This window comes from Fonsecaea nubica, assembly GCF_001646965.1.
Source record: "Fonsecaea nubica strain CBS 269.64 chromosome Unknown Scaff10, whole genome shotgun sequence".
Classification (NCBI taxonomy): Eukaryota; Fungi; Ascomycota; class Eurotiomycetes; order Chaetothyriales; family Herpotrichiellaceae; genus Fonsecaea; species Fonsecaea nubica.
The window spans coordinates 233793-250830 of NW_019173683.1; the positions used below are offsets into that span (position 1 = coordinate 233793).

The following is a 17038-nucleotide window of genomic DNA, read 5'->3' on the forward strand; positions in this document are numbered from 1 at the left end:
CAGAAGAGAGAGCCAAAGATGGCGATCCGGCAAGAAGAAAAAAGGAGAGACTGAGAGAAAAAATGCAAATGCGATCCTCACTTACAACGACTGTTGGTGAAGCCCTGCGCCTAAGGAACGACACTTGTCGGGCAGAATTTGGAAATTTTTCACAACGGGAAACTTACCCGAAAACTGTACAATACGTCATACAAGGACGGCTTCTACGAAATGAGGGCGGTATTGTTCAAGAGGTCGTAATCAGTCGTTTCAGAGGTACCTGGTACAATAGGCTCCTACGAGTAGGCCTGTCAGAGACAGCTGTCTGCAACCCATATTATGTACTCCGTTCTCGAGGCCAAAAGGGCAATCTCACGCCAACGATGCATCGGAGGGAATCCGCCTCGGACTAACCAGGGGAACAGCTGACAAGCAAGTCGCAGTGGTCTCCATCTGATGCGGCACACTTCAAGATTCCCTCGTCTTCTTAATTCGCTGTAGGGCTGACATTCAAGGCTCCATCCATGTAAGGTAGGTACTTGGGTACCGATCGACTGCGTCACACCGTCTCATGTACGAGGTAAAGTCCCGATCGCATACTTTAGTCATGGTCAGCCAACGTGGCATTTTCGCCAGCTTGGCGCCCTGCAGGATGGAATGGCCGGTGTAGTAGTATGGAGTACTTTGCCAGAACGCTGTACCCTGCGTCGCGTGGTCACGGACATCCTTTGACTGACAGGGAGATCCGGGTTAACTTTGGACATCGCCCTTGCAGCGGAAACTTTGTTTATGCATGCTGCGAGTGCGGTCTCCAGAAACGGTCGGACATTCTAAACCCTCTTTCCTGACTCCGGTATCTGTGTTCTATTGCCCGCGATCTTTCAGCTCATCATGCTCTCTCTTGCCCACAGTGGAGTCGGAATCCGAGTGCCACACAATCCGAGAACGACGGAGAAAGGACTCGAGGCTTGAATCCGAGTGGCGTTGATCTACCGGATGTTGCGAGCCCTGTTTCCATGTGTTGGAATGGTGGATAGAAGACGCTTGATTCAATGGTCTCCGCTGATGTGACTGGAGGGTCGAGCCGGATGTCCATTGCGCAGGCACCAACGGGATCTTCTGGCTCGGGTTGGTCTGATCCCGCGCATTGCGTTCGTCGTGTGGTGCTAAAACAATAGCGGGGAATAAGGTCTTTTGGGATTCGGCGGAGGATGAGGGAGCACAGAGTAGCGATGAACCACAGGGTCGGAATCTAGATGCAGATGCAGATGATGGCATTGTGCTTGGTGAGTAGTTTGTGCTTGACCTGTGACACATCAAAGGCCGGGGAAACTAAGCCGTAGTGTTGCCCACTATTGAACCATTGAGCTAGCTTCTCCAGTTAACAACATAAGGATCCCTAGGGGCCTGAAGCAGGGTCCCCTCACCCCCATCACGCACCCCCTCCAGGCTCCAACTCTGAAGCTTCTAAGCCCTAGTCCGGGCGCCGTCGCGGGCGTTGGCGGTTGCGCCGGTGCTTGGAAAGCGAAGAGACTTCAGTGGTTGCGCAACCCTCACACCAGTGAATTTCGTGCATGTTGTTGGCCTCAGTCTAGACTTCAACAGCGAGCCCATTTCGGACGCCATCTTAGTTCCCTCACAATCGGCCGTCCCCCGCCAACGTTGTGTAACCCTCTGACTGCGTACTAAAAATCGAACCAGGGAATTCCCCAGGTTTTTGTCCTCACCTTGCCATGTGTTTGTTAGCCACGCCTTGAGAAATCCACTGGGTGGTAGGACAGCCTAAAATCGCGCCAGCAACACCATTCGAGATCCCTTGGCCCAACTTAATTCCTACGACACTCACCTGTATCTCTCTACAAAACATGATCATGCGAACATTTTTCTGCAAGACCAGGAACCAAGAACAGAATCGAAATGTTACCCAAGGAAAATCTCTGTTTATTCGCCATAATCACTTCATGCTCAAATAGATCTCTGATCTGCTTCCTGTCTGAACACGAACAGCAAGACCATCTCCTTGTTCTAATAACGAGTTGCGGAGCGCAAGTCATATCCAGCCTGAGCCTGGGTACCATCAAATGTACAATAACGGCGTCTCAGGGCACCGGTTTCCCCAACCCAATAGCAACTGGACAGATCCCCTTGATTCTCCCAACTTCGTTGGACTCGCTCGCATTGACAACCCATGCTGTTGATCGTTTTATCTTTGTCCCTCCCCTTCCAAAAGCTCTTCAGAGTCCGGGGAAGCCTGTGCAGATAGGAACAATTCCCCTGGTTTCTCATAATGCACTGGGTCCTCTTCAACAAAATGCATGCAGTCGGCCGATCTGTCATAATGTTCATCACCTCTCTCGAGAGAAACGCGTGGCGCTGTGCAAATGGTGATAAACCCATCAAACCGAAAAAAAAAACTGGTAATAGGAAAACGAGAACGAAAACAAGGAAACTCATGAGTATCGGAACCCGCCAGCCTATGTGACAAACTCCTCCCAGCATGCTTCCTCATCACGATACTTTTGACTTTGTCCGCATTTGCTCTTCCATTATCTCCTCCACTCCCACCTAGGGGTATCTTGGGTAAAAATGAGGTGCTGCATCATTCCGTGAAAAGCATGCAGCTCTTGGCATAAGCATTCTTGCGCCGCTCATCATCAAAAGCTGACTGATCACCGAGGGCTGAGGACACACCAGCCAGGCAGGAGCCAAGCTGCCTTGCCCGGGATGCGTTCTAGTATTGGCGTTGTTGGTAAACCTGGCCTTGTTGGGCATAAGGCGAATTCGGATAATTGGGATAGCTGTTCATCTGGGTGCTTCCTTGTGGATAGACCATACCGCCTTGCGGCTGTCCATATTGCCCTTGAGCATGTCCGTCGGCGGATTGGTAGCCAATGGGTGGAAGCGACGGTCGAGCTCCATTTTGTTGATAGCCTTGTCCAGGGACGGGATGCGCATCGCCTGGTGGACCGTCCACCTGGTTAGCCTGAGCAGCGACTCTCTGGCGCTCTTCTTCGGCCTTGCGCGCGTTTTCTTCTTCCTTCTTACGAGCTTTCCACTCCTTGCGGATCTCCTTGAACTCTGGGTCAAAAAGTCAGCCAAGCTCGATTCAAAACCACATGGTCTTGACAAAGCTGTAGGGAATCTGGTATTTCTCCGAGTGTGGAGCTCACCTTCCGGAGTTCTCTTGGTTCCATGCGACTGCATCGTCACGTGCGCGTTCAGATGATTGAGTGTCCCATATGCTTTTTCGCACCCATTCCAGCCACATTTGTACATGCGCTCAATTTCCTCGTACCTACGGCGCGGACGCTTATGTTGCTGCGCACCCGGGATAGGGACGAACGAGTACACCTGCACACATACACATTAGTTAGACCAAGAATCCTCAGTTTCGGGGATGTCGAGAACAGGAAAACAATGCGCGACGTACCTGACCAGAGCGGGATGCAGCTGATGTTTGAGGCGGGCCTTGGACGCCTGGTCCAGGATGAGGATACGGCGCGGGCATGCCATGCTGTGGTGGATAGCCACCCCACTGCTCATGCGGTGGTCGCTGGGGCATGTAGGGCGGGTGCTGAGGCTGGTACGCATGTTGCATGTCCTGTCCTTGCGGATAGGGCGAGTAGGGAGGGTAGGTCGGACTGGCTTGCGAAATCGAGGGATCTATAGGCACATCCGAGTTAGACCTCACATGGTGGGAGTTTGCGGTTGGAGTGCCATTGGGTGCCCCCTCTGGCAGGGACTTTGACGGACTTGTTGGTTGAGCCATTGTTCCAACAGCGCCTGGATGGTGCGACGCTTGGGGATATTGGCTGTAGCGCAAATGCTCTGGAGGAAACCCCGATGAACGCGCCGACGACGGAGTCAGACCGTAATCCGACTGCGGTGTGTTGTTGCTCGAGATGGTGCCAGAGCGCGGGTCTTGAGTGGCGTAGGTCGCGACAGACGACTGATCTATTGACAAAGAGATGGTTCTCAGAGTTTGCTCTCGCGGCAAAGATGATGGCTCGTTGCTGCTAACCTGACTGCGCGTATTCTGATCCACCTCTGTCCATCAAAGGTGTTTCTCGTTACCTGCCTCCCACGTGAAGAAACGCGGTTGATAGGTAAGGTAGCAATATGGTAGGAACCTCGAGGGTCGCCGGCGTATAATGTGACTGACCCAAAAGAAAGGTTGTGGATGACAGTTGGTCGCTCAAAAAAACAAAGGGCCAGTCCACACGTTAGAGGGACAGGGCGGACGATACGATTGAAGCAATCTTTAGATCAAAGACCGGCGTATTCTTTATTTTGAAGGCTTTCTAGACGAGGGTGCTCGAGAAAGTGACCAACCCTCAAAAGGCTGCGGTGGGGAGCAAGTTGTAACAGATGCTCTTGGATGGGGTTGGGTCGGGAGCGACAAGCGCCTTTTTGCACGAGAGACGGGCACCAGAAAGGTGCTTCCTCCCAGCGCTCAAGCAACAAAAAGAGACGGGTTGATCTGGACCAGGGGCGCTGTACCCTATCGTCGAACCGAGGGGGCGAGGATGGGTCGGAAAAGAGGGCTTTTAGCACGATCCTCACAGCGCTAGTTGCAAGCTTGAACTGAATGAAGAGTAGCCGTTACTTTGCTCGAGATGGTGCGGACCCCCAAGGACTAATAAAGAATTGAGATCAAAGTGCAGACGGGCCAAACTCTTGCAAAGAGTCGGCGAGGTTCTGATAGGTTTTGCCTTTGGACCCAGGGACCCTCCCCTGTTCTACGTAGCAGTTGAGTGGGTGGGCTCTTCTTTTTTGCCTTTGAACGTTGTGTCTGTTTTTGTTCTCCAACCACGGCGTGTAGACTTCACAGGTGACGTGACAGGGTAGTTGTCCCTCTTTTTTCGTTTTTTTCCTGTTCGTTGACGACTTGCGCCGGACAACCGTCTCAACTGGGACCTTGTGTCCGTGGAGGGAGTATGATCAGAGCTGCGGGTGGGTGACCGCTTCCCTGGAGTGGAACCAAGTGGCCCGGGTTGGCAGGCTTTTCACTAGAGGGTCCCACCAATAACAATGCGCTTGATAATGGGCGAAAGGAGCCTGCAGGAATTGGGGGGGGTTGTGTCTTGACTCGCACTCTCTTCTCTCGAACGTTGTCGCGCAGGGGGGTAGGGGATGCTGACCCTGGTCGATAGCGAGCAGGCTGCACCCAGCGCAGTGGCAGGTCTGAACCCACCGGCAGAAGGCGAGGCCGAGAAGGAAACAAAGTTTTGGAAGTCGACTTAAAGTGGAGTTTAGAGGGAAATTTCGGTGATAGTGTGAAGCTTCGAGCGTCCACTAGTGTCAAGTCGTGATGGCGCGAGGTGCGGTAACTAGCTCTTGAGGCAGGGGAAACAGTGGAGTGTTGACCTGTTGTTTTGAGGACAGGCCCACAAGTCTGTTCGAAGCGTCCAATGGCTCAGTTGAAGAGGGCGGGATGACTCTTATTGTTATTTTTCGGCCCTGCTATTTTTCTTCTGCTGCGGTGGCTGGGCGACGCGTGACATAAGGAAAGAGGGCTACAGGTATGAAAGCACAGGCGTCGTGGCGCTGAACAAGAGTCGGGTGAAGTGGCTTCTGGGGGGTGGGAGGGAGATGAGAGGTCAGATGTTGTTGGTTCCCAAGGTTGGGGGTCTGGCGGGTTGGCTGCTGAGTGGCTTCTTGATGCGCTTGAGACTGGGGTTCGCGTCGAGCTTGTAGCGAAAGAGGCAACGAGCGTGCGTCGGTGGACTCGTACCCTCCTCCAGGGTAATTTTCGTTAGTTCGCCACCAAGTGTATATACCTAACTAGGCTTTAATTGGCTTAGCTTCTACCACTTGGTGTGCATGCCATTCGCGTTTATCACGTCCTGACAGCGTTGTGGTATCTCGTCTACCAGTTGTTGTAGAAGGTCCTGTCCTATCGCGTTCCAGGCTTCATTCACTCGCTGGCGAAGTTGGTCGTACGAGGTAGGTGGCTGTGGGTAGTGCTGAGCTAGCCAATCCTTCATCTCGTTCCATACCGTCTCAATGGGGTTGAGATCTGGCGAAAAGGCAGGCCAGAAGATGCAGTTAATACCACGCTCTTGTAGCTCGTCTATAGTAAGTCTCGCGGCGTGGGCAGGAGCGTTATCCTGCATATATAGAAGCCCTGGATTTAGACGAATCCAACCCTGAATCAACGGAACTATTCGTTCACAGTAGGTCTCGGAGGTGATTGAACCCCATTCCTTCTCCCAGAAGAGAGAAGGACCCTTTATATTGGCGTTGAAAGAGCCCCAGAACATCCATCCTCTTGGACGTGGAACTCGCTCGACTATACAGTCTGAGTTTAGTTCCTCGCCAGCCTTTCGAGTAACGAACGTCCGTCGATGTCTATAGCCTGTTATCCACGTTTCATCGCTCCAGAGAATCTGATTCCACTGCTCTTTTGTCCAGGAACGATGTTCGAGTGCCCATTCGAGTCGTGCTTGTCGATTAGCCTCAGAGAGAGGTGGCTTTCGGAGAGCGATTCGGCGTCGATAGCCTCGTTGATGAAGAGCGTATCGGATCGATTCGGCGCTAACTTCTCCCTCAGGCCATAGTGCTTCTGCTACTTGTAAATAGGACATTCTTCTAGTCTTTCTTGACTGTATAACGAACTGTTCAACGTAATCCGCCTCTTCCTTAGTAAGCCGTGGAGGCCTACCTGCGTTGGAATGCTGTGGAGTAGCCCGTTGCTTTTGACAGGTATATTGAACTGCGCGTTGAGAAACCTTTAGAAATGAGGCAATAAACTCGTACGAATAGCCAAGTCGACGCATTAACAGAATCTCTCGACGTTGATCTCGTGTTAGACGCTTTCGAGGTGGTGTAGAAGGTGGTGTAGAAGGTGCCATATTGGCTGAAAATCTGTGGTATTACCTGGTATTCGAGAGTGAAATGCGCAGTCTGAGATAGAAAGGATGGACGCGTCTACACTAGTCCATAGATGGACTAGTGTAGAATTAGTGGATTGGTGGCGAACTAACGAAAATTACCCTGGAGGAGGGTAGGTAGGTTTGGGAGTTTCTCGTAAACTTTCAATTGGTGGAACAAAGGAGAGGCGGAAGAGATGTGGGAATCCTGCTCAAGTGATGGCGGATGGCGAGCATCTGAGTCCCCAAGCGTCCCAAGATTGAGTGAGAGTGCAGTCACGCTGCGGTCACTGCATGCTGATGGTGAATAATAATGCAGAACGGGTCAGGCGTGGCAACCACCGTGATTGGGTCGAGTGAAGTTGTGGAGGGGGCAGAAATGCAGTATGCAGATGGCTGGTCGCCGACCGGGGACACTTCCTGCGGTGGCCAGACAGTTTGACTGCAAAGGAAGGTTTATGGGTGGAGTAACATTACGGAGAAAGACGGGTCAGGATAGGCTACCATGGCAGGATCAAAGGGTTGAAGGATGGGGTCGATGATGTGGTTAGGTGGAGAGCAATGAGGTCGTGATGGCTAGCAACCCCCCCCCAAGGTTAATTATTGACTGACGAGATTGCCTCGTGCTTTGCCGTTGGAGCAAATTAGCTGGCGTTGTGATTGGCAGAAGGAACGAAGTGTGGGAGCAGTGGTGATTTGCAGCAGCTCCAACACTAGCCGACAACCCGACCGCATACCGAGGGACGAACAAAGGAAACCTGGAAAGAGGAAAAGGAAAGAGAGCCAAGGAGCCAGCAGTCTGGGAGCGGCGCACAGACCTGTGTGTGCCTCGTACGAGCCTACGAGGTACCTAGATACATGTCTAGGTACCTGTGAGTACTCGCTCCTAGGCCTAAAAATCTAAGCACTTACCTAACTGAAGCCTACTTGACACCCGGAGACCCAGAGAGCCGTCCCCAAACCCCAAGGCCTGCGAGTATAAATGGTGCCAACACTTTGTTAACTACTCTGTCCATATTTTTCCATTCTTCGTTAACAGCTGAAAAGTCTCAGCCTCTTCTCTGGCTGCAACTTGTCTCTTGCGGTTCTCCATGTTTCACACACGCACACAGTCAAGTCTGTTGTCACCGGAGTATTTCTCCAACTTGGAAGGGGTGAGGTGTGAGTAACAATCGGCGTTGTACCGCCAGTACTAGAAGGGCGTAGCTCACCATGCCACCCAACGCACAGGTTGCATGGATTCTAGTCCTATTATAGACTAGAGCTCTCTTGGCATAAATGACCCTTCCCTTGCTATCTCGATTCCTGGTGCAATGCAAATGAGACTCGCTTCTCCAAAGTGCCACATTGTTCACACAGCCCTTCAACCTTTTGGAATGTGTCTTTGTTTCTCGTTCCTTTGCCCCAAGGCGGTCTGTCCATGCCAATCATAATTCTCCCGCAGACCTAAACCTCCGATACCACGCCCCCCGAGTCCCAGGGTCATGCATTGCTAAATTTATTGTTCGTCACTATCGGACCCGATTCGTTCGCCCACCGAGTCAGGGTGTCCTGCTCCTCCTCCACTACACCGAATCAGAATGTCACCAGTGACCTCCTGTACTCCGTACAAGGACGAGAAGGATGTCAACCTGGGTAACAAATGATGGGACTGCAGGGTTGATCTTGTCGCAGCCATGAGTTTTCACACCCACCTTCCAGACTGAGCCCCTCCGAGTACATCACAGCGCTGTCGAGAAAACTGCCTAGTGACCAGATTCTCTTCCAATACCACCCTCGAGCGCGAGTAGCTCGTCAGGAGCCAAAATGCATAGACCCTTGCCTGCGCCACGCGTGTCCTTGTGATCCCTTGTCTTGCAATCGCAAATAGAAGGCTGTGATGATAGTTGGTTAAAGATGTGTAGGGACATTCAGTCTGATAGGCCAAGGTTTGCTACCTAACGGTTGAACCTCGCAAATTCGGTATTCCTTGTGGTTTGGATCTCGGTGTCAAGAGACTAACTACCACTGGAGCTAGACAAGTCCAACTGTGGCGCGTCTCCTCCCTTAGATAGAGAGCGAATTCTCTAGGTTGTTTAGCTTCAAGTTCCCCAGGATGCCTAAAATGCCTCCAGTCTGGCGCCAATCATGCCTGGATAGCCTGCTACTCTCTACCGTTTAGCGTGACGATCGAGGCCGGACTTCTTCAGTATTGCACATTGACAACCACAATTCAATATTGAGCAATAATGTCAATCGAGTTCACCAATACAAAAGCTAGCCTACAACTTGGTGATTTGAGGGGGCGATCCGCACACCGCCCGTTCTAGCGATCTTTTCTTCAGGACGACATTCGCAATGCTCCCGTGTCTGTGGTGGACCCATTTATGGGCACATTGCAGACCCGGTGTCGGCACACTCGACCCCCCCTTGTCATGCATGTCGGAGGTCCCTTGAAGTATGCCGTTGACGTTGGATGCCGCCACGCTTCACTTGCTGCATGCCTCCTGACATTTGAGTTTGATCAATTATCTTCCTGGTGGAACTTTTCGTCTGGAACTGCCTGTTGTCGTTGACGAACATAGACGATCCCAGTGTCAGGGTGACATACGTCCCCAGCGAAGTTGGAAAAAGTTTGGCGAACCTTCCTGCTCTCTGGCAAACGATCGTGATCCATCTGAGTTCGTCTCAGCATCAAGAGCCCGCAACGGAGATCTCAATGTTGTCACTACCCCAGTACTTTACGCAAGTATCGACCCTGTCTGCTGTGGCACTAGTTCAATGATATTCTGGCTGTGGATTTTGTAGACACTCACGTTCGGATGAAACGGATCAACAGGTGAATGTTCATGGATTTGGCACAGAAAGGACCCTCCCCCTTGACCATACCGTTTCGGAAGGGTCAGTCGTCCTGTATTTCATTTTCTGCGCTTTCAAAAGGGGCAGGAGGTCCTCTGGATGGCACCTTACTGGCGATGTTGGGGGTGGACGAGATTGGGTCAGCCTTGTGGAGGCCACATCTCCCCAAGTCAACGTCATGAGAGACTTCGATATGTACGAACTCGGCACAGCGCCTGCACGAACGCAGACACGGATCGGTGGTCGGTTCTGCTTCTCCTCATTACTTGGCAGATAGACAGTCATGGAACGGTACCGGTCCAGGCGTTTGAAAGCAAACGATGAGGTGGGAGGTCGATACTGGTACTGGCGGCTGTTTTTCAGATTGAGGCCACTAAACGTGACCAACAACACTTGAATTCGTTACCATGGCCTGCAGGGATGGTTTACAACTCGGTACATGACAGGGAAGAAAAAGGTTAGTCTCCAATGTCAAGTGCACCATCAACCTCAACCGACGGGTTAGTATACAGGATGATTCGTGGGAAGGACATTGAGAGACCTTCTAGGCCCCAACCTCTTGCATATGCAGGTTACGGCGCTACCACTGCAATCACCCCAAACCAGAGGCCAACATGGTCATTCCCATGCAACAGGGAAGGGCAAAAACAAGCGAGGGAGACGGGCCTTGCTCTGGGTACGGGCACGGGTACGGGGGACTGAGGACATACATGCAAGCGACATTGTGTCTTTGTTTTCCGAGACTTTGAGCTTTCGAGTCTCTACAATGGCTTCTACAATGTATGTTATTGGCACTCGAATTGATATCCCGCTAGATGGTCCAACTCTGGGGAGAGCCACGAGACGGCTTCTTTACCTAGGCTCTCTTTACCTAGACTCCTTCAGGGCACCTGTTTCGGGACCCACCACCAAATTATCCAAGACTCGTGGGGTGCAAGATTATGTGCTGGTGGGACAGTTCCAAGCTTCCCAGCTAGTTGCAAACTCAAGCCAGAGCTGGCGAGCTGACCACCAGGCGAGCAGCCGTGGGCTCCGATTTTCGGCTAGCATTTCTGATAGCGTCTTGGTGAGGCATCTGTTGGTCTCTTGCGTACCTGCATGACAATCACTAGGTGTCGCTGGCTACAACCACCGGCGTCCTCTGTCCACGAGGGAGAACAACAAGCCCGACAGAAGTGAGCCTAGCCACCCCACGCCGACTATTCGTACTACGGGGCAAAGGGGGGAACTTCCCAGGTCCCTCGACATGGGTTGTCTCGGGATAAGCTTTTGGTTGCTTCTGGTTGAGCAGGCCAAGGGGGAGGAAGTCGGGCAAGGCGGCACCATAGCGCTGGAACCTCCCAGACAAAATCACCAAGGATTATTATTGAAAGGTAACAAGGAGTTGAGGCCCGTGCTTCTGGAAAGCTAAAGGGAAAGCTCGGCTTCGATGGCAGGGGATTCTGACGCCAATGCAGACCCGTTTACCCACTTTGGTTCGGCAAACAGAAAACTGATACTTGGTACCTTCTTGATGCTGTCAACAAGACCTGACGTTTCGACATGAGATGAGAATGCCAGAAGAAGATGATGATGATGATGGGGAAAGGAGAGCGGCACTTTTGTGAGAGATGCTAGTGGCCCACACCAGACTAGGCCATCCATTTCTCGGGGACCAGCATCGGAGCTTGTCATCCTTCCCACGCTCTACTTGGTCCCTGCGAGGAGGTTTAGATGCGTTGTCACCTTGCAACCTGCGACCTGCGAGGGCCTCCATGACCATCCTCGGCGGAACAAGGTACCAAGGATACTGTTTGACCATGTTGCCCGTCACCTGGACCCTTGGTTCTTTGGAGTGGGAGGCCAGGACGCTTATCGACGACATGATGATACCATAACACCCCGCGAGCAACTTTGAGGGTGACTCGATATAGTAATGGCACCACCGTCCAGAGAAAAGCGTCTGTGTCTGGTGGTGGTATGCTCAACTACCGCCAGTCTACAAGGATGATGAGTACGAGACACTACTTGTACCAGTACTCGATACACCGCCCATCTCTAACAAATACGAGTACCTAACAATACCCACCAAAGTCCCCTTGGCATGCGCATTCTCCTCGGAATCAGCCAGGCTTCCAGTACTTGGTACCAGTACCTACTTTGGCAGAGCGATCCCAAGAAGCCTGCGTCGCTTTGCTCGGGTGCTCTCCGATTTCTCAAATGGTTTCATTTTTCCCTTATTCTTGTTAACCCAAAAGGCCTCAACCAAGGAGCTGGAGGCTGGAGGAGGGGGTTGATTCATTTCCATGACCCCATTATTTGGTTCACCAAGAAATTGGAATTGTTCATCAATGTACCCAGTACCTCGTATGGTACCCACACCTTGCAGAAAGTGGAAAACTTTCTTTCCAGTCCAACTTCTGTTAAAGGGGTGTGGATAAGCAAAAGGTAACGAGAACCGGGTTGCTCCGCAATCGTCAAGCCAGAGATACGAGATACTCGGCACCAACATGTGTGTTGACTCGATGGCCACTGAGAGGGACGGAGGGAGAGAGGGACCGTGTACACACTCCCTGTTTCGGTATAGCTTTCGCGAATTTCCTTGCTCCCTTCTTACGGAATAGGTACTCGTTCCTACTCGGTAGGTATACAGCCCCTACCTCTCTCTCTCGCATGCATCCCACAGGACTACTCGTGACTCGGTACTCGGGAGCTACATGACGGAGCAACGCCTTGTGTTGGAGATGTACGCATTTTATGAACAGCGCCGAAGTCGCATCAACGAGTATTTGCACAAGTACAAATACTGGCAACATGCATTGTGCATCATACACCGTGTATCTCGTACCCCATGTGGGACCTACGAGTCACTCACAAGCCACTACTACTACGAGCATCACTACTGCCTCTTCTTCATCACTTGTCCATCCCCCACAGCGAAGGCCGAGATATTGGCTACGCTACTCATCTAAGAGTATGAGTACGAGGTACCTACAGTACCTCCCGAGTCCCTAGTGTCTCGTCTCCCACTAGGCACGAACCTGCCCCCATTCTCAACGGCTTGCCTACCTACCTGCTTGCCTACGTACTAGGCGGATTTAGGCGCCCACCATCGACTCTTTCGAAACGGCTGGGGTGCGTGGGTGCTTTGTTTCAAAAAAGTTTAATGGGCCTCAAACCCTGAGACGCCGTCATGATGAGACGTGGTGCAGTGCCAGTGCCAGTGCCAGTACCGATGATTATTCTTGATTTGCAAGTCCGGCCTGCAATTTAAGCGAACGAAAAAAAGGGGCCGTTGGCGCCGGTGCCGGCACAAGAGCGACCAAGTCGTGGACAGCTCCCTCTCTCCCCGGGTTTGCACTACTACGATTAATTTATTACTGAGATGCGCTGATTCCCCATACGAGGACCTACATACCTACTCTAGGAAAGTACAGGATGATGCGACTGAGCTGAATTCTCAGCCTCATCCTTTCACAGAACGCCATTGTCAAACTACTCGGTACAGTAGGTACACTACCCCCTACGACACCCAGGCCCCAGAAGCCTTGTATTGTGCCTGAGCTTGCCAACCCAAACCCAATCCAATCCAATCTTAAATCACTCATGCAGTTCTCTAGTCGGTACTCGGTACGCGAACGCTGATCATTTTGGAAGAAAAACTGTTGAGCTCTCAAGCCCAAGAGGTGCCAGTGACAGATCAAGAGATCAACCAGAAGTGGAACCTCGCTCAAGATAAGGGCGGCATCACTGTGCCCAGTGCCCACTACATTCTACTCCTTAGGTACAAGGTACTACAACCAAGTAATGGGATGTCCTGCTGGGACGGGGACATGGGAGTCGTAGGTACCCATCATATCATGCCATCATGACAATCTCCTCGTCGAGGGATCGGCGGGTTGGTGTCTTTGTGCTAACTAGTTCCCTCTCCTGCCTACGAACGGTTCCGGCGATCTGGTGGGGAGCCCTCAGTACCTACCAACTACGTACTAGGTAGGTAACTGCAATTGAGAACCTCAACCCCCAGCTAGAGACAGCTACATACAGCCTCCAGCTCATGCTAGGAACCAAGAAGAACCCGCGTCAAACATGACCTGGTCTGGCCGTGAGGATTTTCTTTGGAAATAGGGCAGCAGACACATGCCTCGCCATACTATACAGTGCTATTATTAGGGAGGTGAAGGATCTGTTCTCGAGCTCGTGACCTATAGATGAGCAAAGAAGCCTATCCACCTAGTAGGCGGATAGGTACACAGGTCAGTAGGTAGATGATAAGAATGCTCTGTTCGAATCCTCTTCTCGTGGTTCGTGGTTCGTGGTTCGTGGTTCGTTTGTGATGGCTGCTTTCCAGGGGCTCTAGGTACTCAACCCCAGGGTACGGCGTTACATTCAACACCCAACCCTCAATCAGCAGAGGAAATCCAATAGCGAAGAGAAATTCGAGAATTTGAGACTCGAGACTGGGAAAAGTAAGAAAGACATTGGTTGTCGTGCAGTTTCTCTTCACCACATCACCACAGCACCATCTCATCTCGTTCGAGTATTTCGCATTGTGACATGGACATGGATATGGCTTCTACGGGGACTCTGCTTCAGGACTCTACCAGTACTCCGTGATATTTACGATAGCGCATGTTCGTATGTATGTATATATATATATAGATGGATAGACCCTCCGTCCGTCCCTCCTCGGACATCATCCTACGGGCAGGTAGGTCTGTAGGTGCATATGTAGGTGACTGCGCTTCACATATGTATCATCCCCTGACGACAAAAGGGGACATTTTGCTTTCCCATCTCCCTAGGTATTTACGTACAGTAAGTATCTATCAAAACCTTGAGCGACCAGCGACCAGCGACCAGCGTGGCCAGCCAACCGTCCCTGGGAAGAGCGAGTCAGTGAATCCATTACAACATACGTACGAGGGACAAGGTCATGCGAGGTCAAGATCAACAGCAATGGCAATGGCAATGGCGATAGCAATAGAAAAAGTCCATCCATCACACCTTTAAGTTTTAAAAATCGGGCAAGAAAAGAAAAGGAGAAGGAAGAAAAATATAACAGAACTGTTGCCAATGCATACCACCTACCTACCTACATAAATGTACCTAGTACCGTATCACACTCAATCTATTTTGTTTGTCATCTATTTTACCCATTCATTCATTCATTCATTCATTTGCCTCTCCTTCCATTCCCATTCCCATTCCCATTCCGATTATCTCTCAGCCTTCCTCGGCCTTACACAACCTCCCTCGCTTTCCTGGCTTCGCTCTCCGTCAAATACACAGGCGATCCCGGACCGCAAACATATGCAAACACAGGTCTACTCGAAGCGAAAGGGTCTCGAGCAGAAATAACTGAATTTCATCCAAACCAAACCGAACAAAAAAAGAAAGTGGAAAAAAGAACCAAAAAAAACTCTTGTTTACTACCTTTGGCGTACTTTAGCGCTAATTGTATAAAATACTATTATAACGCATGCGGTCAACGTTCAGTAACGTTCAATTTGATTTGGTTTGATTGCCGCTTGGGCCACGTGCGAGGTATATATAACATATATCATATATATCATGTGTGATTTACACGGCATGGTTCCGCGGAGATGCATCGTCTGCATCATCTTGCCCTTGCCTGGGTTCGCCTCTGATCCACAGTGTGCCAGCTATTCCACATCTTCCGCGTCCACAGGGAGCACAAACTCGATGCTCTCGCCGGCACGGCTCTCGCGACTTACCTGCGCCTCAACGGCCGCAAACTCGAACTCGTCCGGGCCAGCCACGCTGTCTTCAAGACCAAGGAATTGAGCCTCTGCCGTCTGGTCCTCGTCCACCTCCTCCAAAGGCAGGGGCGGTCGATCGTTGTCAAGGACTGTGCCGGAATAGACATCTCTCATGTCTTTCACGCTCTGGGTCTTCAGGTATTGGATTTTCCTAAGTTTGTAGGCTTTGAAGCTGTTAGCACCCCCTGAATTAATCGAGCAGGGGCCCACACGATGTTAACGAGGGAATGTGTAAAGTGTGCTTTTGTTTTCCCACGCGAACATTCAGGGAGAGGCTTGTGGCCTACCCAAGATGAAATCCGATTTCCCAAAGGACGCCTGCTTGCCACGGTCTCCAGAAATCGAGCCACTGACATGCGCTTCGACTGGCACACCCGCAGCTACGGGCGCAAGGTTCGCGCCCAGTTTCGCGGAGAAGAGGTGCCTCTGGCCGATCTCGCTGCTCACCGTCGCGCTCGACACGGCCATGATCCCAGTGACCATGTATAGCTCCTTGCGGAACTTGGTCTTCCGCAAGAAGTTCTGCACCTCCGGGTGCTTGAAGCATGTTTCGACCCACGAAGCCTTGGGGTTGATTTCCTGCGTCGCAAGCTGGTCGGCCTCGATGGTCCAGGTCAGCGTCTTGGTCCGTTCTGCGGTCAGATCCGCCGAGAAACCGAAGAGTTGGAGCAACGAGGAGCCAATCCCGGCCGACTTGGCTTTGTTGTCGGTGATGGTGACTGCGAAGTGGGATTTTGTGTCGTCGATGAAGAGCTTTGGCAGTGGCTGCCTGTCTTCGTCGTTGAGAGCATATTGAGGTGTTTTAGGGTCATGGAGGATGTTGCCCAGGCTGATTGGGCCGCCGACGTGGAAAGTCCACCGGGGCGGGAAGAAGTACGAGGTCTGGACGTTGGCCATCGACGACAGCGAGTTAGATCGAGAGTTCCTGCAAAGGCCTGCAATTTATCTGCTGTAGATAAATATTGACCTTGACATGAGTCACTAAAGGCCATGTCATGCCCGAAACGAGAAGCAACGCATAAGGCGGCCCATGGCATGGCTGCATCCAAGTCTTGTGACTTCCCCTCGAGCCACTGAACGAGCGTAGCGCCCGACTGATATACGTGAGGAGCTGCAGGTGAAGCGATGGCATCGATAGCGTTATCGTCTTACACCACTTCTAGACCTTCGCAAACGGAGGCGACTGAGGCTGAAGAGCGGGGTAGCTAGCTAGGCCGGTCGGTCAGTCGGTTGGTCGTTCGTTCTCTCTTTCGCGAGGCTGAACTTGGTGCTCACATACTCGGATAATCTCTCCAAGAGGATATAATAGACAGCCCATATCAAGGACAGGCCGACAAATCCTGAAGTTGCCCAGACTTCCGGTTCCGGCTCGGATCGTCCCCGTCGAGTCCAGTGTCGCAATACTCCTCGTATACAACCTGTGCGCGCACAGGCTCAACTTGCACAAGAGACACGGCCGAGCCTGGACAATATCGCCGACTACTTCAGCACCCGCCTGCTCGCTTCAACGACTTTAACCCGATGTTGACAATTTAGTGGTCGGCGTCGTTGTAAGGGCCTCAGCCGCTGTGACATTTCTTCCACAAG

The 17038-nt window shown here is 51.7% G+C and overlaps 3 protein-coding genes across 3 annotated transcripts; all 3 read right to left on the reverse strand.

Moving 5' to 3' along the window:
* Window positions 1-2710: 2710 nt before the first annotated feature.
* Window positions 2711-3748, reverse strand: AYO20_02368 (hypothetical protein; the record flags this gene model as incomplete). The annotated part of the gene is made up of 3 exons (XM_022640672.1): window positions 2711-3057; window positions 3150-3330; window positions 3410-3748. 3 exons carry the CDS (start codon window positions 3746-3748, stop codon window positions 2711-2713), a joined length of 867 nt encoding a protein of 288 aa, XP_022503321.1.
* A 2038-nt stretch (window positions 3749-5786) lies between these two features.
* AYO20_02369 (hypothetical protein) lies at window positions 5787-6833 on the reverse strand (the record flags this gene model as incomplete). Its single annotated transcript, XM_022640673.1, has 1 exon — window positions 5787-6833. The coding sequence occupies one exon, from the start codon at window positions 6831-6833 to the stop codon at window positions 5787-5789; it is 1047 nt and encodes a 348-aa protein (XP_022503322.1).
* Window positions 6834-15334: 8501 nt separating this feature from the next.
* AYO20_02370 (hypothetical protein) lies at window positions 15335-16348 on the reverse strand (the record flags this gene model as incomplete). The annotated part of the gene is made up of 2 exons (XM_022640674.1): window positions 15335-15636; window positions 15739-16348. The coding sequence occupies 2 exons, from the start codon at window positions 16346-16348 to the stop codon at window positions 15335-15337; spliced, it is 912 nt and encodes a 303-aa protein (XP_022503323.1).
* Window positions 16349-17038: the final 690 nt, after the last annotated feature.